This window comes from Muscardinus avellanarius (assembly GCF_963383645.1).
Source record: "Muscardinus avellanarius genome assembly, chromosome: 4".
In the NCBI taxonomy this organism is placed as follows: Eukaryota; Metazoa; Chordata; class Mammalia; order Rodentia; family Gliridae; genus Muscardinus; species Muscardinus avellanarius.
This window is the reverse complement of record NC_137789.1, coordinates 76,905,278-76,928,397: the sequence shown is the minus strand read 5'-3', so window position 1 is coordinate 76,928,397 and position 23,120 is coordinate 76,905,278. Positions and strand designations below refer to the sequence as shown.

The 23,120-nt window shown below is 38.2% G+C and overlaps 1 protein-coding gene across 2 annotated transcripts in view; it reads left to right on the top strand.

The window, feature by feature from the left end:
• The window catches only part of RAB2A (RAB2A, member RAS oncogene family), a gene marked incomplete at both ends in the record, with an annotated part of 95,471 nt that overhangs the window by 51,320 nt on the left and 21,031 nt on the right, over nucleotides 1-23,120 (top strand). For both annotated transcript variants that reach the window (XM_080694658.1, XM_080694657.1), the window contains 3 exons: nucleotides 66-148; nucleotides 577-669; nucleotides 5,638-5,749. In XM_080694658.1, the coding sequence (XP_080550784.1) occupies nucleotides 66-148; nucleotides 577-669; nucleotides 5,638-5,749 (288 nt within the window). The remainder of the gene's footprint in view (nucleotides 1-65; nucleotides 149-576; nucleotides 670-5,637; nucleotides 5,750-23,120) is intronic.

The window sequence follows — 23,120 nt, the reverse complement described above, 5'->3', positions numbered from 1 at the left end:
CGCACCACCATGCCTGACTCGGACACGGTTTTAAAGGAAACTTTCACTCTTTTCTTTCTTCACAGGCAGGACAGGAGTCCTTCCGTTCCATCACGAGGTCATATTACAGAGGTGCAGCAGGAGCTTTACTAGTGTATGATATTACAAGGTGAGTATTTGTCAGTTTTTTAATCCAGTGGTCAGTGCAGAGAATAATTCTAAAGAAATATGGTTACAAGTAATAAAAGTATGGCTTTGCCTGTATTCCTTGACTAATCACTGTAATAACTATGTCTTGATTCAAATCTAAACTCACTACAGAGATCTGCTACTAAATTATTTTTCTTACTTAAATAAGCACCCCAGATCAATGTGGTAATATTATTTATACATTAAAATTTTCTAAAGCATGGTTACATTTAATTTCTAAACTGAAATGTAATCAATGAACTCTAAACTCAGATAATATACTTGAAATCTTTTTTCATTACATAAGTGGACATGGCTAAAAATGACTAATGGTTAATGAGATGTATTTGTTGTGTATCACTAAAAGAAATAGTTTGAAATGATAATCAAATTACCATTTATGTTTAGGAGAGATACATTCAACCACTTGACAACCTGGCTAGAAGACGCTCGCCAGCATTCCAATTCCAACATGGTCATTATGCTTATTGGAAATAAAAGGTAAAGGTCTAATTTAGAGCATACTTTACAGTAATAATGAACACTGCAGATTCTATTTGTATGACTACTTTTCTTGTATATTTGCCTGCATGTCATAGCTACTAGCTTCTTAACTTTTTTTTTTTTTTTTTCCGGTACTGGGGATGGAACCCAAGGGCATTCTACCTCTAAGCTCCACCCTCCTGCTCTTGTTTTTATTTTTATTTTGAAATAGGGTCTCACTGAGGCCTGTAGCGAGGCAAGAAATACAGTAGCAGGGAATGCAGTGTGAGGTAAAGCTTCTCACTTCATGGTGGCCAGGAAGCATGAAGAGAGGCTAGGATTCTACTGGACCCACCTCTAAACTTCCACCACCTTCTAGTAGTTCCATGAGCTAGGGACCAAGCATTTAACACATGAGCTTTTGGGAGACATTTAGGATCCAAACTATAACAGCATAGACATATGTAGATCAGTGAAACAGAGTAAGAAGTCTTAAAGAAGATCCATTCATACATGTTTAATATTTTGACAAAGGTGCTAATTCAGTGTGGGAAGGGGTAATTTCTTTAAAGAGTCTTTGAGTAGAGTAGCCACATGCAAAAAATGAATTTTAACCCATACCTTATACCATATGCAGATTACAGACCTAAATGTAAAAGCTAAAACTGTTTAAAAAATCTTTAAAAAGAGCCAGGTGTGGTGGCACACGCTTGTAATCCTAGCACTTAGGAGGCTGAGACAGGAGGATCCCACAGATTCAAAGCCAGCACCAGCACTTAGTGAGGCTCTCAGCAACTTATGTCTTATAGTATAGCCCAAAGGTAGAAAAGCCCCTGGGTTCCACCCCCAGTACCACACAAAAAATAAATTAAGTAAGGAGTTAAAAAAAATTTTTTAAAGACAAAAAATTTAGTGGTCCAACTTTTGGCAACCAAGGGACTGTAAAAAAAAATGTGGAGTATAAAAGAAAATAAATTACACTTTAACAGAAATAACCTTTTTCTCTTCAAAAGTAGTTAGAAAAATGAAGCCTGGTGCAATGGTAATCTGCTACTCTAAAGACTGAGACAGGAGGATCATGATTTCAAGTCCAAGGCCGGGATCAGAGCCTGCCATGCCATGAGGCCATAGCTGGAGCCAGTGAGGCTGGGATAGGAGCTTGCCTTAAGGCAAGGACAGTGCTGGCGCCTCCGAGGCTAGGATCTGAGCCTGCCTGAGGCAAGGCCGGTTCTGGAGCCAGCGAGGCCGGGATCAGAGTCTGTTGGGTGGCCAGGCTGGTGCCGGGGCCTTCAAGAGTGGGATCGGAACTTGCAATGCAACATACACAGAGAAATATCACAGAAAATAAAAAATAAGATGCTTTCCCTAATATGCAAAAACTAGGAAGAAATGGGTAATAGGAAATCTAGTTGAAGAAAGGGCCCTATGGAGGAGCAATTAAGATGACAAATCAGAGGGGATGGGATGGGGGGAAGATGGAATCTCTTTAAAACACATGATGTACATAAACAAATATATCAAAGTTAATCACTAAATCAAGCATGGGATTGAAGGAGGGGGAGGAAGTGGGATGGGGATTGGATAAAGGCCAATTGAATGGTGTATGCTTGGATATCCTCACAAGTCTTGTATTCCATTGTGATGTTTGACTACGCTGCACCAATAAAAATATATTTAAAAAAATAAAATACCAACTATCAGTTACTTTTTTGTAACTAGAAGTATTATCTTGGCAGTCACACAGCCTTTTCTTGGGTATTCTTTCCTCACTTAAACTTTTTTTTTCCCCCAGTACTAGGGATTGAACCCAGAGGCATTCTACCTCCAGGCCACACCCCTAGCTTGATTTTTTATTCTGTATTTTTAGAAACAGGGTCTCAACTAAGTTGCAGAAGGCCTCACTAAGTAGCTAAGGCTGGCTGTGAACTTGTGATCCTCCTATTTCAGCATTCCCAAGTACTGGAAATACAAGCGTGCACCACCATGACCAGCTCAACTTTTTTTTTTTTTAAGCTTAAATCTAGTGCAGGGAGACTTTAGTCTTTTTGTGATAAAGGTATTCATTCTACCATTCAATGTATGAAATAATAAGTGGTGAATATTCGGAGAATAAAATATATTTCGTACTTATTTTTTCACTCTTCTGAAACATGGTGTGTGGCAACTTGCTTGTGCCTTTATATTTGGTAGCTGACCATGAGGAACTTGTAGTTCAAATGTGTAAAGGAAAAACAAAGTATAGTGTACACTAAAGAAAAGTGTCTAATGATTGTAGATTGGTGAAACTTATAAGTAGGAGTATAGCGTGGTGTGGCATCACATTGTAATCCCAGTACTTGGGAGGCTGAGATAGAAGGAGCACAGGTTCATAGCCAGCCTTAGCTAGTTAGGCTCTCTACAACTTAGTGAGACCCTGTTTCAAAATAAACAATAAAAAATAGGGTTGGAGGTATAGCTCGGATATAGAATGCCCTGGGATCCATCCATTAAAAAAAAAAAAAAAAAGTAAGCCAGGCATGGTGGCACATGCTTGTAATCCCAGCATTCGGGAGGCTGAGACCAGAGGATCATGGTTCGCAGACAGCCTCAGCTACTTAGGCCCTACACTTAGTGAGACCCTATTTTAAACATAAAGAATAAAAAATAGGGGAGGGGGTGTAGCTCGGAGGTCAAATGCCCCTGGGTTACATCCCCAAACCTGCAAAAAAAAAAAAAAAATAGAATAGAATGATTCGGAAAAAAACAGAAAAATAAATTAAGACAATTTTATTGAATGAGTGAGGTGAATTGGGATAGATCTCAAAACGGAATAAGCAGTTTTTGAAGTAGAAGTAGTAAGCAGTAGGGAAGAAATGAAAAGATTTGAGAAAGGCAGTTGACCTCGTCAGAATGACAAATGACACAAATTTTTCTTACTGTGCTGTTTTAAATCAGTTCTGTAAGAAATAGGAAGCAAAGCCTAAAAAGATTAATTTTTCATAGTAAAAGGATTGTAATTATAAACTCTAAGCAATAAAGGTGCATAAAATAATAGTTTAGGAAAGACAGATGAGTACGTAATGGGAGCAACTTAAGCGAAATTTATAGAGAGTACAGAGTCAAAGATAGCAACCTGACTGTACAACTGAGGAGATGACCATTGTTTTGGAAAGCAGCTTTGCACTAAGCATGTATGTAAATACAGTAGCTTTTGGGTTTTATTTGATCTATAATAAATGCATTTTACATTATGCATAAATTATATATTTATTTAAGACAAAATCCATGAAATAATGAATGATTTTTCCATTCTATTTCTTTTTTTTGTTTGTTTTTCACCAGTACTGGAGATTGAACCCAGGGGCATTCCCCCTCTGAGCTACATCCTCAGCCCTATTTTTTTTTTTTTTTCCTCCTTATTTTGAAACGGTGTCACTAAGTTGCAGAGGGCCTCCCTAAGTAGCTGAGGCTGGCTTCAAACCTGTGATCCTCCTGTCTCCGTTGATTAACTATTTTGCCGAATTTATTTCAGATTTTGTTTAAGATAGAAAAATAATTCAGTTACTTCCCCAGTATTCCTGATTCTGCTGTCTTATGTAATAACCAGTATCTTGAATTTTGTGTTTCCTTCTCATGTATTTTTTATATCAGTGTTTAGTATTTTCTGCATTTTTAAAAGACTAGATGTAGCTACTCTTCTATAAGTTGTTCGTTTGGGTTAAAATCAAATCTTTCAAATTCACTACAGAATACATGTAGATCTACTTTTTAATTTTTTTTTACTGCTATACTATAGTGTACTAAAAATTATATATATAAATATTCTGGGTACATATTCCAGTGCCTTTTTGTTTTGTTGTTGTGGTGGTGGTGGTGGTGGTGGTTTTTGTTTGTTTGTTTTTTTGGTGTTTTGGTTTTTTTGGCAGTACTGGGAATGGAACCCAGGGACATTCTACCTACAAGTTACAGAGACCCTGTTTCAAAATAAAGAATAAAAAGAAAAAATAGGGTTGAAGGAATAGCTCGGCGGTAGAATGTCCCTGGATTTCATACCCAGTACAGAGAGAGAGAGAGAAAGAGGGAGAGCGCTTTTTTTTTTTCTTGGTGGTACTGGGGTTCCTGGAAGCTCTTCTACCTCCGGGCTACACTCCCAGACCTATTTTATTTTTGGAAACAGGGTCTCTTAAGCCAGCATGGCTGGCTTCGAACCTGCGCAATCCTCCTCTCTCTGCCTCTCAAGCGCGGGGTTACAAGAGTGCACCACCACGCCCGGCCATAGGTATTATATTCTAGTTATTATGTTGTATAATAGTAAAGTTTTCTTCTGTCTTTTGGGTACAAGGGACATTCTGTCTCTGAGTTACACCCCAGCCCTATTTTATTTTTATTTTGAAACAAGATGTCGCTAGGTTAATGAAAGTCTCACTACTTAATTGAGGCTATCTTCCAACCTGCGATCCTTCTGTCTTGGCCTCCCAAGAACAGGGATTACAAGCACCACACCCAGCAATAGTAAAGTTTTTAAACATTCACAATAAATGTTTAAAACATACTTCAAAGAGACTTGTTAGATGTATGACTACAATGCACAAATAAAAATATATATATATATGTTAAAAAGAGAGACTTGCTACTTTTCCCCTTACATCACTAGTATAGTTCCAGTATAATAAAATGAATGTTATATTTCCATCCAGAATTTTAAACTTAGACGTTTGCTATCTGTCTCTACCTTCCCCCATTATAGTTTTAAGAATAAACTGAGAATTAAACCAATTGAGACTAATTAGTTAATCTAATTAATGTTTCTTGGGTGGCTAATATTTTAATCACATGCATAACAATTCACTTTGATAAGTGAGGAGATTAATAGGATCCTGCTCTTTCAAATTGTTATTTTTACTAACTGAAAGAATGTTATGCACAACTTTTAATCCCATGATATGCTTTCTGAAGATAGTGTTTATACTGTGTTGGTTAATAACAACCTTTTTCTCCTATGCTTAGTGATTTAGAATCTAGAAGAGAAGTAAAAAAAGAAGAAGGTGAAGCTTTTGCACGGGAGCATGGACTTATCTTCATGGAAACTTCTGCTAAGACTGCTTCCAATGTAGAAGAGGTAAATAAGAGGCACTTTTAATGTCTATCATCTTTTACTTAATAGAAATGTTTCATATACCCCAGCATTTATTTACCAGTGTTTCTTAGTCTCCAGCAGTCCTTGAATATCATGGAGTAGAAAAATTGTATCCCTCTGAAATGCCTTGTAACACTTTTCTTCTATCAAATTCTTAAACTATGTTTGCAGCCTTTTCTTTAAGTCTGCATTTATTAACACATCTTTCTTCATATGTATGTTATTGCTACATAACACTGTACAAGGCAAGGGCCATCTTTAATAGATAAGATTTGCATCATATCAATTATTTCCATTGATTAGCCTTAGCTAATTGAAAGTTTTCTTAATGCATCATGTTCTTTTATGGTGTATTTGGATATGGTATTTATAAACTGTACATAGATGACTAAGGTAAATATTGCTATTTTATCAAAGGAAATAAGACTAAGAAAATTATTAGCTTACAAGTAATGTTTAATTTCTATCTTCTATATAACAATAACATATAAAAGCAGCTACAGAAAGAGATTCTAGAAAACAAATTATTGGGAAAAAAACCTCACCATTTTAAGGATAGGAGAGCGCAGGATCCTAGACAGCAGCTAGCACTGTGCCTTCAACATAGTAAGCACTCAGTAAATATTTATTTACAATGATACTTGGAGTTCTCCCAATTAACCCTTGAGCCCAGAAAAATATTCTTTTTTTTTTTTTCTTCCTTTTTGTCATGCTGGGCCTCTAGCTAGGGACTTATACATGCTAGGCAAGTACTGTATCAATGAGTGACATTCCCAGTCCCCAGAAACAAACTACAATAAGTTCATAACACTGATGTTTTCACCAAAGTTTTTTTTTTTTTTTTTTTTTTGGTGGTACTGGGGTTCCTGGAAACCCTTATACCTCCGGGTTACACTCCCAGACCTATTATATATGTGTGTATATATATATATATATTTTTTTTTCTCTTCTTTTCTTTTCTTTATTTGGAAACAGGGTCTCTTAAGCCAGCAAGGCTGGCTTCAAACCTGAACCATCCTCCTGTCTCTGCCTCCCAAGTACCAGGATTACAAGCGTGTGACATCACACCCGGCCAAAGAATTCTTTTTTAGGTAGCCTGTTATCTGTACTTGATGAGGTACCTCATAATTACTATAAATGTACTTCCTGTAGGCACTAATGTTTTACTTGTTATTGACAATGATTACAACTTGATAACATATAAGAGTAACATTTTACTTCACAAGCAAAAGAACCTTTTGTACTCTTTGTACTCTTTTGTTCAACTTTAAACAAACATATAAAGCTACTGATTTCAGAGAGGTGCTCCTCTATTAGAAGTATTGCATTTGGCCAGGCATAGTGGCACATGCTTGTAATCACAGTACTTAGGATTGCAAGTTTGAAGGCAGCCTCAATGACTTAGGGAAACCCTGTTTAAAAATAAAAAGAGTATTGCATTTGAAACCATAAAATCCCCAGAAGGTTTCAAGACATCTGAAACATATCCTTGTTAAATTGTTAACGATGAAGCCAGGCATGGTGGCATCTGCTTGTCATCCCAACATTTGGGAGGCTGAGACAGGAGGATCGTGGTTCATGGACAGCCTCAGCTACTTAGTGAGGCCTTTTGCAACTCAGTGAGACCCTGTTTCAAAATAAAGAATAAAAAAAATAGGGCTGGAGGTGTAATTCGGAGGTAGAATGCCTGTGGGTTCCATCCCCAGTACTGCCAAAAAAAAAAAAAAAAATGTTAACGAAGTACATATTGATTTTAAGAACCATAAACCCAAAACTATTTGTATCTTAAAAAAGAGTCAAGCTAGGCATAGTCGTACATGCCTGTAATCCCAGTACTTGGGAGGCTGAGATAAGAAGGTCGGAATGCTTGAAGACAGCCTCAGCAAGTAGTGAGACTCTCATCAAACTAGCAAGCCTATTTCAAAAAGGAAGCAAAATAGGGCTGGAGGTGTTGCTTAGAAATAAAATGTACTGGGTTCAATCTCTAGTACCACAAAAGAAAAAGAAAAGAAAAGAGCCATACTATCTCTAATGCCATTACGTTCATTTATCTTAACAATAAAAGTAGGTATTTATTGGAAAACAGTAAATACTATTGTCCTTTTTTTTTTTTTTTTTTTTTTTTTTTTTGTGGTACTGGGGGTAGAACCCAGAGGCTTTCTACCTCCGGGCTATACTCACAGACCTATGTTTTTTAATTTTATTTGGAAACAGGGTCTCACTAAGTTGCTGAGAGCCTCACTTAGTAGCTGAAACTGGCTTCGAACCTGTACAATCCTCCTGTCTCAGCCTCCCAAGTATGGGGATTACAAGCATGCGCCACCATACCCACTACTATTGTCCTTTTGTCTGAGTTGGGGGGGGGGTGTTTGTTTTTTGTTTTGGGGGGTGTTCTACACTATGGATGGAACCCAGGGGCATTCTACCTCTAAGCTACACGCCCCCCCACCCGATTTTTTATTCTTTATTTTGAAACAGGGTCTCACTAAGTTTCAGATGGCCTTACTAAGTAGCTGAGGCTGGCATGAACCATGATCCTCCTGTCTCAGCCTCCCAAGAACTGGGATTGCAAGCGTGTACCACCATACCCAGCCATTGGCTAAGCATTTAAATGAAATATTCTGTGAGTGTTTGGGTATCATTTACTACAAAAAGTGTATTTGTGATTAATAAAATAATTGTTTAAATTTAATCTATACAGAAATTTGCCTCCCTCAGGAGTATATAATATGTATTTTACTTACAGTGAAAATTAATTTTCTTCTTAAACCCAAATATTTAAATAAATAATCTGACATGATTTAATTTTTAAAGGATTCATGGATTCATAGTATATAATATAATCATCCATAAGGTTTTAATCTAAAAAATACCTCATATTAGCTGGGAATGGTGGTATACACTTATGATCCTAGTACTTGGGAGACTAAGGAGGATCCAGGTTCACAGCCAGCCTCAGCTACTTAATGAGGTCCTCTGCAACTTAGACCCTGTTTTAAAACAAAGAATAAAAAAAAAAAGTCAGGCTAGATGTATGCTTGGTGGTAGAATGCCCTTGGGTTCAATCCCCAGCATCACAAAATAAATAGAATAAAATAAACAATACCTCGTGATAAAGAATTTTTAAAAGAAAACTAGCCGGGCATGGTGGCGCATACTTGTAATTCCAGTACTTGGAAGGCTGACAGAAGGATCGCAGGTTCGCGGCCAGCCTCAGCTACTTATTGAGATCCTCTACAACTTAGTGAGACTCTGTTTCAAAATGAAGAATAAAAAATAGGGCTGGGGTATAGTTCAGAGGTAGACTGCCCCTAGATTCAATCCCCAGTACGTCAAAAATAAATTAATAATAATAATAATAATAATAATTAATAATAATTAATAATAATTAATAATAATAATAAAGACTTCTATAATCTGATAAAGGATTAAATCAATGTTAAATCTCTTGATATGATTTTGGAATGATTAAACATGAAAGTAATAGCCAAGAGACTTTTGCTCCTAGAAAGATAGATTTGCTTTTCGTTATTCCTCCTCCTAAGTGCATCTGTTTAAAACCCTGGACAGCACATACATACTCCATAGAAATTTTTCAAGAATAGATTATTACTTCTTTTGTAATATACTTTCTAGGCATGTTTATTGTATGTGCTGGTTGCTAGCATTTTCCATGCACAGTTTTAATATGCTTGTGTATTGATTCATCTAAAGCCTTGAAAATGATATATTTTTAATTATTATTGTCATTTGTAAGATAAGGAAAGTAAGATACAAGGAACCAGGTGTGATGGTGCATGCTTGTAATCCCAGTACTTTGGAGGCTGTGACAGGAGGATCACAAGTTTACGGATAGCCTCAGCTACTTCATGAGTCCCTCTGCAATTTAGTGAGACCCTGTTTTAAAATAAAGAATAAAAAATGGGGCTGAGGTATAGCTCAGAGGTAGAATGCCCCTGGGTTCAATACCTGTTCCACAAAAAAAAAAAAATACGGATAGGGGTGTAGCTCAGAGGTAGAATGCCTTTGGGCTCAATCCCCAGTACCAAAAAATAAAATAAACATTAAAAAGGGATGGAGCTAGTAGGATGTGATGGCACACGCTTGTAATCCCAGCATTTAGGGAGCTAAGACAGGAGGATTGTGGTTCGTGGACAGCCTCAGCTACTTAGGCCCTTTGCAACTCTGAGACCCGGTTTCAAAATAAAGAATAAAAAATAGAGCCAGGCATGGTGGCGCATGCTTATAATTTCCATGCTTGGGAGGCGGAGACAGGAGGATCATGCAGGTTCGAAGCCAGCCTCGCTGGCTTAAGAGACCCTGTTTCCAAATAAAAATATATTAAAAAAAATAGGTGTCTGGGAGTGTAGCCCGGAGATAGAAGGGTTTCCAGGAACCCCAGTACCACAAAAAATAAAATAAAAATAAAAAATAGGGCTGGGGTGTGTAGCTCGGAGGTAGAACGCTCCTGGTTTCCATTCCTGATACCGCAAAAAAAAAAAAAGGTGGGGGGGAAGGGGGATGGAGCCCAGTGTGGTGGCGCATGCTTATAATCTGAGTAATTGGAAAGCTGAAACAGTTGGATCTCAGGTTCATGGCCAGCCTCAGCTACTTAAGTGAGACCCTGTTTCAAAATAAAGAATAAAAAATAGGACTGAGAGCCAGGCGTGGTAGCACATGCTTGTAATCTCAGCATTTAGGAAGCTGAGACAGGAGGATCGTGGTTCACGGACAACCTCAGCTACTTACTTAGGCCCTCAGGAACTAAAGAATAAAAAATAGGGCTGGGGGTGTAACTCAGAGGTAGAGTGTCCCTGGGTTCCATCCTCAATACTGCAAACACACACACTCGCACACACACAGGAAGTTTCAGCGAAAGAAATATAAGAGGGCAGGTTATGGTACAGGCATAGCCACGTTCAAGAACCACAGTCCTGAAAAATGGCACAGAAATAGTATCAAGAAACTCTGGTCACAAACGTATGAATCTCTTAAGAGTGAGAAATATGAGTTTTTCCAGCAAGCACAAGAAAGGCCTGAAGAAGATACAGACAATGCCAAGGTCATGAAAGCCCATGCCAAGGCCTTTGTAAAGCCCACAGTCCCAAAGGGTGTCAGCCACAGAATCAACAGACTTTAGTGTATTACCTCAAGACTAGAAGTGTGGGTCCCAAGGGGCGCAATAAGCTCTGGTTCAGGTTCCCAAAGGGGTTCAGGCCCTCATGAAAGTTTCACAATAAAGATTTCTCTCTGTCTACTTAAGAAGCACTGATGAGATCGTGGCACTGGTGTCCTCTTCCTGTGTTGATTGTACAAATAATCTTGAGCCAGTATGTCTCAAAAAAAAAGATAAAAAGAACCAAATAAAAGTTTGGTTTTTGGTGTGTGTGTGTGTGTGTGTGTGTGTGTGTGTGTGTGTGTGTTGGGGTCTGGGGGTGGAACCCAGGGGCATTCGACCTCTGAGCACACCCCCTGCCCTATTTTTTTTATTATTCTTTATTTTGAAACCGGGTCTCACTGAGTTGCAGGATCATGCAGGTTCAAAGCTAGCCTCAGCTACTTAGTGAGGCTCCCAGCAACTTAGTGAGACGCTGTTTCCGCATAAAAATACAAAATAGATTGGGGTTGGAGCCTGGAGGTAGAAGGCCCCTGGGTTATATCCCCAGTGTGCCCCCCCCCACACACACACACACTCTCAAGCCTGTTGTGGTGGAGCACATCTGTGATCCCAGTACTTGAGAGGCTGATACAGGAGGATCTCAGTCAGCCTCAGCAATTTAGTGAGGTCCTCTGCAACTTAGTGAGACTGTTTCAAAAATAAAAAGTAAAATCGGGCCAGGGGTATAGCAGAAAGTTATGTAATAGAAATGAAATGATGAAAGAAAGATCATGGAACACTGTAATGGAAGAAAGAATACAGTAAACAAAAATATAGACAGATAAGACAGACTTTTTTCTTTTGAATAAATTACATTTGAAGAAAATTTCATTTGATGGTTTAAGCAAAAAAAAAAAACAGTAACACTGTCAGATATGGTATCAGTATAGATAGAAATACTATAAATCATAGATGAAAATGGATTTCAAAAGCCCGACATGGTGATGCACACTTGTAATCCCAGTGCTTGGGAGGCTGAGACAGAAGGATCGTGGTTCGTGCCAGCCTCAGCTACTTACTGAGGCTCTCCATAACTTAGTGAGACCTTGTTTTAAAATAAAGAATTATTTTAAAAATTGGGCTAGGGTGTAGCTTGGAAGTGGAATGCCTCTGGGTTCAGTCTTCAGCACAACAGTTAAAAGAGAGAGAGAGAGAAGAAAGAAGAAAAAGAAAAGGATGTCAATGGAGGAAAGATTTCTATACTTTATTAGATTTGGGGAAATGACACTAGTAGACTGTAATGTTATATATGTAGAGTGCAATTTCTGAAGGTACTACTTAAAAAGTTATACATACATATACACTAAAAAACCAGCCATGGTGGCACACACTTGTAATCCCAGCGCTTGGGCAGCTGAGATAGGAGGATCGCATAGGTTCCAAGCCAGCCTCACCTACTTAGTGAGGCTTTTCAGCAACTTAGAGTCTGTTTCCAAATAAAATATAAAATAGGTCTGGGAATATAGCCCAAAGGCAGAAAAGCCCCTGGGTTCCACCTCCAGTACAACCCAAAAAAAAAAAAAAAATAGATAATTTTGAACTCAAACAGATGTTTAACCCACAGGAAAGCAGGAAAAAGAAAACAGAGTAAAATGACATGTAATGTAATGTGAATTACATTAATGTAAAATGACATTCCCTGTAAACTAAATTATCTAAATACACTAATCAAGCCACACCTCTTATAACAGCTACTTAGGAGGATGAGAAGATGATCAAAAGTTCAAGGCCAGCCTGGGCAACTTAGCAAGACGTGTCAAAATAAAAAAATTGAAAGAGCTAAGGGTATAACTCAGTGATAGTCAATTCACCAGAAAGATATAGCAGTCCTAAATGTGTATGAGCCAGACACAGAGCTATAAGATATATATATATATATATATATATATATATATATATATATATATATATATATATAGCAAAAACTGATGGAATGAGCTGGGCATGGTGGCACACGCTTGTAATCCCTGCGTTTGGGAGGCTGAGACAGGAGGATCGCACAGGTTCAAAGCCAACCTCAGCTACTGAGTGAGGCTCTCAGCAACTTAGTGAGACCCTGTTTCCAAATAAAATATAAAGTAGATCTGGGAGTATAGCCTAGAGGTAGAAAGCCCCTGGGTTTCACCCCCAGTATCACCAAAAAAAAAAACAACCTGATGGAATGAAAGAGACTCGTCTACTATTATAGTAGGAAACTTTACTATCCCTTTGTTGCCCACAGAACATATACCATATTAGACCACATGTGGGCCATGAAATGAGTCTCAATAGATTTAAAAGTATTGAATCCATACTCGGTGTATTCTCCAAACACAATGGAATTGAACTAGAAATCAGTAACAGATAACTACAAAACATCTACCCATACTTGGAACCTTAAAGTACACTTCTTTGTGTCAAAGAGGAAAAAAATAGAAAAACATATTGAACTGAACAAAAATGATAAAACATATCAATTTTATAGAATCAGTTAAAGCAATCTCACAAGAAGGAATTTTATGAGCCAGACGTGATGGTGCACACTTGTAATCCCAGCATTCGGGAGGTTGAGACCAGAGGATCGCGGTGTGCAGACAGCCTCAGCTACTTAGTGAGGCCCTCTGCAACTTAGTGAGACCCTGTTTCAAAAAATAAAGAATAAAAAATAGGCCAGGGAGTGTAGCTTGGAGGTCACATGCCCCTGGGTTCTATCCCCAAACCCGCCAAAAAAAAAAAGAAGGAATTTTATAGGAAAGACAAACTATCTCAAATCAATAATCTTAAGAACGCAAAGAAAAGTAAAAAGCCTTATTAGTTCTAGCAGTGTATTTTCCTTATAAATCCCTTAAAACTTTCTTCTGAGACAATTAATGTCATCCTCAAATGAAGTTGAATTTTCTCCTTTCTCTAAGGGTTTTATTTTATTTTCTGGCTAAAATTTCTATCAACATGTCGAATAATGGTAAGAATAGACATCCTGCCTTTCTGACAGGTCAAAGCATTCCCCAGAAAAGCACAATAAAATGAAGTGAGGCACGCTACATGATTTCAAGTTTTGCATAGCTACATTCATCAATCCTGTGTAATTTTAGTGAAGGAGTAACATATGTCCGTGGGACCGAATAAATAGCCCAAAAATCCACTCACAAATATCCACAACTAATTTTTTTTTTTTTGCGGGTCTGGGGGTGGAACCCAGGGGCATTCTATCTTCAAGCTACACCCCCTGCCCTATTTTTTTATTCTTTATTTTGAAACTGGGTCTCACTGAGTTGCAGAGGGCCTCACTAAGTTGCTGAGGCTGTCCACGAACCGTGATCCTCCAGTCTCAGACTCCCGAATGCTGGGATTAAAGTGTGCGCCACCACGCCTGGCTTCCACAACTAATTTTAACAGAGATATAAACACAATCCAGTGGATGAAGAAGATAGCCTTGTCAATAAATGGTGCTATAGTCATTAAAAACCCATAGTCCTGTACTGCTACAAAAACTAACTCTACTGGATTATGATGTTAAATATAAAACAAATCTTTTTTAGGAAAAAGAAGTAGGAGAAAATCTTTGGGACCTGGGCATACTTGCTATCAAAAGAACCCATTCATAAAAGGAAAAGTTGATCACTTAGACTTCAGAAATGTGTGCTCTGTGAAATACTGTTATGTAGATGTAGAGACAAATCTACAGACTGAGAGCAATTATTTGCAAGCCACATATCCCACAAAGGGCTGTTCTACATAGAATGTATGTAGAATGGTGGCGCAAGCCTGTCGTCCCAGCACTCTAGAGGTTAACATCGGAGTATCACTTGAGCCCAAGTCTAGAGCCAGGCTTGAGTAACATAGGGAGACCCCCATCTCAAAATAAAATTCTCAAAATTCAATAGTAAAAAAAAAAAAAGTCTAACTAGAAAATGAGGAAAACACCTGGGCAGGCATTTCATCAGAAAGGATATATAAATGACAAACACTGGAAAAGATAGCATCTCTTGCCATTAAGGAAGTGAAATCTCACCTATGAGAATAGCTAAAATTAAAAATGGTAACAACACCAAATGTGAGGATGTGAAGAAACTAGATTACTCATACAATGCTGGTTGGAATGTATAATGGTAAAGCCACTCTGGAAAACGATTTGGCAGTGTCTTTAAACATTGCACATGCAACTACCATATGACCCAGCAAATCACTCCTGAGCACTTATTCCAAAGAAACAAAGACTTAATGTTTACACAAAAACTTACACAGAAGTTTATAGCTGTTTTATTCTTAATAGCCCCACATTGTAAGCAACCCAAAGACATAGGATTGAAGGACACCTCAGTGGCTGAATAAAGTTAGACAAAGTGTGGTACATCCACACCATGGAATACCATTATTCCACATAAAACAAGAAGCTGCTGACACCTGCAACAACCCAGGTCAACTCCTGGAGAGCTAAGCTCACTGAATAGCCAGTCCCCAAATGTTGCACACTGTGATTCCATGAGTAGCATTTTCTTGAAATGACAAAATTAAAGACATGGAGAAAGTCACCAGCAGTTTAAAGAAGGTGCTAACTGGGAGGAAAGTTGATGAGGTATAAAAAGACAACATGAAGTATCTTTGTGGTAATAGGAATGATCTGCATCCTTTGTCAGAATTTTGGTTGTAACAATGTACAAAGTCACCATTGGGGAAAATTAGATGAAGGTCACAGAGAATATCTCTGTACTACTTCTCATTCCTATAAATGAATCTAGAGTTACCTCAAAATGAGGTTTTGTCCAAAAAAATACAACTTTAAGTTAAATACTTTAACATCATAATGAGTTTGTATGTGTGTGTCTGTGTGTTACTGGAGATTGAACTCAGAGGCATTCTACTGCCGAGCTACACCCCCAGCCCTTTATATTTTTATTTTGAAGCAGGTCTTCTAGGTTGCTGAGAGTCTTGATACTTAACTAAGTCTGTCATTTGTGTGGTCCTTCTGTCTCAGCCTCCCAAGTACTGAGATTACAGGTGCTCACCACCATGGCCAGCCCATAATGACAGCTTAAAATGTAAAATTGAGAATGGAGGGAGACACCTCACAACTACAATAAAATATAAGTGTGGGAATGTGGAATGATTATAAAAAAAAATAAATGACTTTTTTGTTGATTCATGAAGAATACAGTATGTTTTGTTTTGTTTACTGAAGATTGAACCCGAGCTATACCCCCAGCCCTTTTTTATTTTTATTTATTTATTTTTATTTTTATATTTTTATTTGGAAACAGGGTCTCTTAAGCCAGCAAGGCGCCCTTTTTTTATTTTGAAACAGGTTCTCTCTTCATTACTGAGGCTATCCTTGAACTTGCAGTTCTGTCTCAGCTTCCCAGTATTGGGATTATAGGTGCATGCCACCAAGCCCAGTAAGAATACAGATTTTTTTTTTTGTGTGTGTGTGTGTGTGGGTCTGGGGATGGATCCCAGGGGCATTCGACCTCTGGGCTATATTTGGTGGTACTGGTGTTCCTGGAAGCCCTTCTACCTCTGGGCTATACTCCCAGATCTCCCAGACCACCACGCCCGGCTTATTCTTTATTTTGAAACCAGGTCTCACTGAGTTGCAGAGGGCCTCACTAAGTGGCTGAGGCTGTCCACGAACCGCGATCCTCCGGTCTCAGCCTCCCGAATGCTGGGATTATAAGCGTGCACCACCATGCCCGGCGAATACAGATTTTTTTTGTCAGATTATTAATTTACAACTGGGCATGGTGGTGCATACCTGTAATCCCAGTACTTGGGAGGCTGAGACAGAGGAATCATAGGTTCAAGGGCAGCCTCATCAATTTAATGAGACTTTCAGCAAGCTAGCAAGACCCTGTTTCAGAAACAAAGTGCTGGGGTTGTAATTTGAAGGTTGAATGCCCTAGGTTCAATCCCCAGCACCACACACACAAAAAAAATTATTAGTTGCTGGGCGTGGTGGCATGCTTGTAATCCCCTCGCTTGGGGGGCGGAGACAGGAGGATCGCACGGGTTCGAAGCCAGCCATGCTGGCTTAAGAGGAGTGTAACCCAGAGGTAGAAGGCTTCCAGGAACCCCAGTACCACCAAAAAAAAATTATTAGCTTACTAAATTTTTGTTAAGAATGAGTCTTTATGTCATATTTTACACAAAGAAAATTTTTATATAACTGGGTTCCTCCATGCCAAATGTTAAATGTTTAGCATATGCCTTACAAACAGTTTATATTCAGGTTATTGTTAGGCATACACTCTTCTAAGAACATTTCTCAGAAGTAGCTGATGATGGAATTATAGTAATAATCATAAAAAAGAGACAGCTAGGCTATATGGAATAAGAAACCAGGTTGAAAAAGAGTACAATTCATTCACGATGTCTACATATCAGATTTTAAAGCATAGATAAGTACATAATTAAGTAAATACATACATTTTTACAACAGTATGCTTTTATCCACTGGATTATTTTTCTGCATAACATATTAAAGCATTTTGGTGGGCTCACAATAAACTTGATAGAACTGCTGTCTTAAATCAATTCAGCCAGTGTTACCACGTTAAAAAATAAAGTAAAAAATAAAGTAAGCTGAACCTGGTGGCACACGCTTATAATCCCAGTACTTGGGAGGCTGAGACAGGAGGATTGCAGGTTTGTGGCCAGCCTCAACTACTTAGGCTCTCAGCAACTTAGACCCTGTTTCAAAATAAAAAATAGGCCTGGGGGTAGGCTTAGAGGTAGAATGCCTCTGGGTTCAATCCCAAGTTCCACCATTAAAAAAAAAAAAATAGTAAGCCCATATATGAATCATCTCAAAAGCCTTTTTGAAAACCTAAATTATGAGCCAGGTGTGGTGGCACATGCTTGTAATCCCAGCATTTGGGAGGCTGAGACAGGAGGATCATAGTTTGCAAACAGCCTCAGCTACTTAGTGAGGCCCTTTGCAACTCAGTGAGACCTGTTTCAAAATAAAGAATAAAAAATAAAGCTGGGTGTGGTGGTACATGCTTGTAATCCTAGTGCTTGGGAGGCTGAGACAGGAGGCTGAATAAACTGTAAATTGGTGTTGTTTAGAACTGGACCTGTTCCCTTTGGAAGAGTTTAGGATTTAGATTATTGCAGCATAAGATAACTATCCCACTGTTTCAGTGTTAGCTGCATTGTTGCTGAAAATAGCTTTACTATTAATGTTTACAAATTTATTCTTTACTTTTAGTCAGCTTAGTGATTTCATCCATGAAGGATCTTTTGAGGGGTAGAAGGGGCCAAGAACTAGTCTTAGAGAGAAGTATGCAGGCTTGTTCCCATAATAAAGGATTACCTGGTCCAAAATGTTAGCAGTGTTGAGATTGAAAAGCATTGAGTCAGAATAATAAAATACAATAAAATTCAAGGAAGTGAATCACCAGCCACACAAAATAATACATGAATCCTCTTTAATTGTTGAGTAATAGGAGGGGATTGTACTGTGAATTTCACATTCAAAATGCTTATTTCAATGATAGCCTGAGGGAAAGAATAAAACTAAACAATACCGTTATGAAATTATGTCCTTAATGGGCTGCCTCTGACCTGCCAGTCCTAAAATGTATACCCTCAACTATTTCAACCTCCATGCTAGTTTTGTTGGTACCTGGATCCAAGTTCACTTCCTGGCCCCTACTGACCTCTTTTTCCTCCTTTCTAAGTTAGGCACCCCCCCAGAATCTTTTTTTTTTTTCCAGTACTAGGGATGGAAATCAGGGGCATTCTACCTCAGCTACACCCCCAGCCCTATTTTTTATTCTTAATTTGAAACAGGGTCTAACTGAGTTGCAAAGGGCCTAAGTAGCTGAGGCTGTCCACGATCTGCGATCTTACTGTCTCAGCCTCCTAAATGCTGGGATTACAAGCGTACACCACCACACCTGGCTCATCAGAATCATTCTTAAGCAGTGCTCTATTAATTGTAGCCTGATGTGCCAACTGTTTTGCTTGAATTTATGCTGCCTATCTTGAACTAGGATCTTTGAAGTTAATTTCTAAGAGCATAAAACAAAATGATACCCTAGTCTGCCTTGAAATTGCTTACAGAAATAAGAATTTCTCAGACAGAATTGTGTATGTGTATGGAAAAAAGAGAGGGGATCAGTTTCTAAGTTTTAAGTCATTGCTCCTATGAAGTGGATTTTAATCCCCATTTTCTACAACTTAGAATGGCTCCAAATACGCTATTATCATTTATTCTTTTTATTATTCACTAAGGAGATACACCTTGTATGTGATAATAGAAGTCATCCTCAGAGATCATCTCCTAAATGTCACTGAAATAAAAAAGCCAATTTCAACAACAACATTCTTGTTCATATGTCATTCCCATAGGAACAGGAGACTGGAATTCATTCTTTACATTTCCAGTGCCTAATACTGATTTTTTAAACATAGCATTTGAATGCTATATAAGCTTAATGATAGGCACTTTGTCAGAGTTTTTTCATATGTATTATTCCAGTTTCACAGTGAGCTCAAACCCAGGTGTTACAGTTTCCAGTCCTTTCCCCTTTATGTTATGCAGCACCCTAGAGAAGGGTAGTAAAGGATATTCCCTCCTCCTGCTGCAGAGGATCTTTGGATAAAAGGACCACCTCTGCTTAAGGATCCATGGACAGGTGAGTCTGGTAAAATCTGGCATTTTTCTGCTCCCTTTTGAGAGTAGCAGAACTCACAATAGTATGTTAATTCCTGGGAACTCACTGTTAAGAAACTTGCTGATTTTTTTTTTAATTGGTGCACTGTATTCATACATCATCATGGGATAAAAAAACTTGTGTAGACATACTTGCACACATCGCCCAGTTAGCCCCTACCCAACACCATTCCCTCACCCTCCCTCTTTCCCATGCTTGGCTTAGTGGTTGACATCTAATATTATAGCAATTTATCAAAAATTAACAATGATAATTTCACATAACAGATTCATTTGTCTGATATCAAACTTTTGATCACTTAGAGATAACATTTCAATATTTCTTTTTGCTTTCTTTCTTACCAGAGGATTTTTTTTCTTTTTTTTTTTTTAAGGTGAAACTATCATACATTTTTTTCCAGAAAAAACCTATCCTAACATAAAATATGAACTCTAAATACCCAAAACAATCTCGAAAAAGAACAAAGCTAGACGATGTACATTTTCTGATTTCAAACCTTATAAAGCTACAATAATTGAAACAGTGTAGTACTGCTATAAAGGAGTGGAGTAAAATAAAAAGCCTAGAAATAAATTCTTCCATATATGGTCAAGTTATTTTTTACAAGGTTTCCAAGAACATTTGGTGAAGGAAATAATGATCCTTTCACTAAATATTGTTGAAAAATAATAATTACATGAAAAAGAATAAAGTTGGACCCTTACCTAACACCATATACAAATATTAACTCAAAATAGATAAAAGACCTAAATATAAATCTTAAGACTATAGAAGAAAACCTGGGTCATAACACTTCACAACATTGAAATTGGCAGTGATTTCTTGGATATGATTTTAAAGGCACAGGCAACAAAAGAATAAACAAACTTTCTAAAAAATAATGTACATCCAAAGACAATATAAACGTTAAAAGTTACTCATAGAATGTGAAAAAATATTTCCAAATGCTATATCTGGAGGTATATTAATATTCCAAATAGAAATCCTAAAAATTAGCAATAATAAAAGCAAACAATACAATTTAGAAATAGGTAAAAGACTAAAATAAATAATGAATCTCCAAAGATTTTAACCAATAAACACATGAATATATTCTTCTTTGCTTAGTTGTCTGCTGAATGGAAAATCTTGTTTCTTTGGTTCTGGTGTGTATTACCTATTTCTTCTGTGTAGTTAATCTCTTTGAGTATTTTCTCTAGCGCTGGTTTTGAAGACATAAATTCCTTGAGTTTCTGTTTGTCATGGAAGCTTCTTATTTCCCCATCTGATTTGATAGATAGTTGTGCTGGGTAGGAAATTTTTGGCTGGAAGTTGTTTTCTTTCAGAGTTTGGAATATGTTACTCCAAGCCCTTCTGGCTTTCATGACTTGGTTTGGGAAGTCTGGAATGATTCTAATTGGTTTGCCTCTGAATGTCACTTGGCCTTTTGTTTTTATTGCCTTTAAGATTCTCTGCTTGGCTTCCACATTGGTCATTTTGACAATTATGTGGCATGGGAAACCTCTTCTCTGATCCTGTCTAAAGGGAGTTCTATAAGTTTCCTGGACCTGTGTATCGACCTCTTGCTCTATGTTTTGAAATTTTTCTGCTATTATTTTTTGAAGAGATTATTGATCCCTTTGGTTTCACCTCTTTTCCCTCCTCTATTCCGATTATTCTTAGGTTAGCTCTCTTAAAATGGGCCCATATTTCTTCAATGCCTGATTCCTGCTGTCTGATTTTTTTTTCTAAGTTATAAGTTATGCGTTGTTTTTGGAGTGATCATCTTTTAGGAGCAAGACTATTCTCCATGTGGTCTAATCGATTGTTTATACTTTGAATTGAGGCCTTTACCTCAATGATTGCATCCTTTATTTCTTTTAGACTCTCTTTAAATTATTTTCGAAGGTCCTGTATTATTTCTACAGTTATATTCCTGATTTGATCTTCTGGAGATCTCTGAATTTTTGTGTTGACAGGCTCTGATAATATGGGGTTGTGGACATTCATTGCTCTATTGTTGTTCCTCTTTCCCATGATTTCAGAAGTTTTTGCCTTCCCTGGGTCACTACGACTTGACTTAGGGTGCTCTGTATCTCGAGTCTGTGGTAATCTCAGCCCCCACTACTCCTTTACTGGGTTGTATCATAAAGTGTCAGACCCAGGAAGTTAATTGAGGCTGCATGAGACTGTGGGGGGTGCTGGGCTGGGTGTTTTCCCACAGGAAGCTGTGACTAAGGTGTGGTATCTCTGCCACTGCTACTCCTTCACTGGGTTGGACTGCAAAATCTCAGACCCAGGGAGATTATCAAAGTCCCTGGGTGTGCAGTACCGGGATTTCTCCTTTAGGGGCTGCAATTTCACTCACAGTTATTGTAATTGTTGATCAGGAGCTGTCGAGGGCGCGGTAAGCTCGCTGTCGCTGCTGGCAATATTGCGCCGCTGCTACACCCTCAGCCGTGAGGCTGGCGCTGCTGGCAATATGGTGCCACTGCCACACCCTTGGCTGTGAAGCTGGCGTATTTCTTTTCTGGTTTTGAGCTCCATTTGGAGTCCCTGGAAGGCGTGATGAGCTTGACCACTGGGAATTTTAGATGTTCTTTGTGCTGAAAGAACTGCTGAATTACACCCGAATGATCCTCAGCAGCTCACTTCAGCTCCTTGTTTACCTTTCCTCTCTGGATCCTGGTGCTGTGAGGTAAGATGGTGCTGGCGCGGCCCTGCTGCTGCATTGCGGGCTTGATTTCTGGTCTCTGGTTGTTCTTCTAGTCTTTTTTTTTTCTCTGTCCCTTGTGTTTACATTTTTTTTATTTCTCTGCTGATGGTGTTTTCTGGCTATGAAAAGCACTGATTTTGTGGCAGTAGAGATCAAGTTTTAGCAGGGCTCCTAAATGCTGCTTTTCTCAGTCGCCATCTTCCCAGAAGTCGCTGATTTTTATTTAACCCAGAGTTTTCCAAAAATGGAATTTGAGGGAAAATTACATTTACGTTTGTGGACTGGTGTCTCTCTAATGTGCTAATTCTCTTACTTCATCGTATAACATCTAGGTGGTGGTAAGAGTCAGGAAGACAATGTTTTTCTTAAGCTCAGAATATCTCATACGGCTATTGATTTTTTTGTCTTTTAGAGCAGTGTTTTGAATCCTGTCAAAATGCAAATTTTTCCAAGAACAATGGCATACACCTGTAATCCCAGTACTTGGGAGACTGAGATAGGAGGATCACAGGTTCAAAACCAGCCTATCAGCAACTTAGTGAGAGCAACTTAGTGAGGCTCTCAGCAACTTAGCAAAGACTCTGTTTCCAAATAAGAAATAAAGTTGATGTGAGGGTGTAGTTCAGAGGTAGGAAGCCTCAGGATTTAATCTCCAGTACCACAAAAAAAAAAAAAGAAAATGCAAATTCAGATTCAGTAACTCTGTCATGTGGCCTGTGAGTCTTTCTTTGTTACTAGCCCTCTACTGCTACCAGTATGCTGATCTGGAATTGCTCCCGGAGAATCTGTAGAGGCCATCAAGAGTCCAGCAAGCTGTGCTACATAACAGAAAAATCTGGCAGAGTA